Genomic DNA, 1,966 nt, shown 5'->3' with positions numbered 1-1,966 from the left:
TAATGTTACAAAAAAATTCCATTTCAAATAATTGCTGAACTTTCAATTCCTCAAAGAATCCTGAAAAAATATGTATTACCGTTTCCACAAAAATATTAAGCAGCACAACTATTTTTAACACTGGTAATAAGAAACCAGCATATTACAATGATTTTTGAAGAATCATGTGACACTGAAGATGAGAGTAATGGCTGCTGAAAATTTAGCTTTAAATTGAAAAACATTTATGGTGAATTGTAATAATTTCACAGTATTACTATTTTTACTGTATTTTTACTCGCATGCATACATGCAGCTATGGTGAGCATAAGAGACTTCTTTCAAAAACAGAAAAAAATTCTGCTGCTATATTATACTTATAATATTATACTTTCTCAGACAAAAAGTTTGATTGCAAACGTACAGTTTTTTTTTTTGGTGTGCTAACATCTGAATTGTGTGTCTGTGGTAGAGTTTTACTCTAGAGTCCGACATCGCTGGGCCACAAGTGCCGAAGACCTTCGAAATGTAACCGTTCTCTCTGTGGGTGGTGGTTACCTTGACTTCCAGGTGCGCTCTGGTTTGACGGCGCTGTCCTGTCCCATCGATGACCTCAATAAGATGTCAGTAGTGGTAGGTCTACTAGCTATTAAAGTTACAGGTTGAAATATTTAACCAAAGAGAATTGTTTCAAGTAGAACCTGATTTGTTTTTAATGTCCATACATTGATACATCAGTGTTTTCTGAATTGGTTTAAGGCAACTGCAGTACCCCGAAGCTGGGTTTCCACCGATCATATTTCCATTGTTTGGTATGTTTTTGCATCCTAACATTGAGAGAGAAATAAAACTGATAGCTAATTATTTAGCTTTTAAGCAGCTTAACTTCATAATGGCTAATTTCATCCTTTTTAATGTGAATTCCTTTTATACTTGAAGGTGCAAGGAGCTGGTTCTGGCCACAGTCCGGGTGTTCTTCGACCTTATTGAACCTGAAACCGGGCAGGTGAGTCGTGTCCTAATACAGTGATTGTGTGTGTTTAAGGTGTTTTTATTGACTCATGTTTCTCTTTAGTTCACAGAGAGTCCTGAGAAGCGGATGTCAGTGCTGAACTATCACTTCTTTAGACATCCAGTGCTGAAACCTGGAGGAGCACAGGATGACCCTGTCACTTTCTCAGGTCTGTGTTTGTGTGCACATGTATATTTATAGGCTTACCAGTTTTCATCACAGCTGCACAGAAGATAATGCCTGATTCTCCTTTTCATGCTATTTTTATCCGAATCTATTCATCCATCCCTCCAGCTCCTCCTGAGGCGTGGAAGGAGGTCAACACACTCCGTCTGTTCTACAGTGCCCCCAAGGTGACAATATGTTTCATCACCTCAGGCAAAATTATGCCAGCTGCATCTCTCTGAATGTTGCACTAATGTAAACCATCTTCCAACTCTTGACAGGAAGCTCAAGTCAAGTACTTCCTGTTTGCTCTCTCCAGTCGAAGGAAAGCTTATAGTCATTTCCACTGCCGCAATAATAATATGGTGAGAGAGAGACCAACAGCACCAAACCCAGAAACCTTTTTTCCTTTAAATGTAATATTTTGATGTGAATGTAGGTCTGTTTAAGGGCATTCCTATTAAATTTCTTGGTGTCCCCTTTGTGAAGAAAATGTGGATTATTATTGTGCATTCAAATGTAATTTAAAGGGATAGTTCACCCAAAAATGAAATTACCCTATGATTTACTCACCCTCTAGCCATGCTAGGTGTATATGACTTTCTTCTTTCAGATGAATACAATTTGAGTATTATCAAAATGTCCTGGCTCTTCCAAGTTTTATAATGGCAGTGAATTGGTTTTGAAGTCCAATAAAGTGCATCCATCCATCCATAATAAAAAGTACTTTTAAATTTTTTTAAAGAGTACTTTTTATGATGGATAGATGGATGCACTTTATTGGACTTCAAAATCTCAACACCCATTCAC

At 37.4% G+C, this 1,966-nt stretch overlaps 1 protein-coding gene across 1 annotated transcript; it reads left to right on the top strand.

Annotated features, from left to right (window-relative positions):
• Positions 1–451: 451 nt before the first annotated feature.
• Positions 452–1,521, top strand: LOC107736625 (GPI inositol-deacylase-like; the record flags this gene model as incomplete). The annotated part of the gene is made up of 6 exons (XM_016548005.1): positions 452–612; positions 739–791; positions 919–985; positions 1,055–1,160; positions 1,286–1,344; positions 1,438–1,521. Coding segments are annotated over 6 exons (530 nt in total), but the record flags the coding sequence as incomplete, so codon positions are not given.
• Positions 1,522–1,966: the final 445 nt, after the last annotated feature.

This window comes from Sinocyclocheilus rhinocerous, unplaced genomic scaffold (assembly GCF_001515625.1).
Source record: "Sinocyclocheilus rhinocerous isolate Xijiao unplaced genomic scaffold, SAMN03320098_v1.1 C36839306, whole genome shotgun sequence".
In the NCBI taxonomy this organism is placed as follows: domain Eukaryota; kingdom Metazoa; phylum Chordata; class Actinopteri; order Cypriniformes; family Cyprinidae; genus Sinocyclocheilus; species Sinocyclocheilus rhinocerous.
This window is presented reverse-complemented; position numbering and strand designations above follow the sequence as displayed.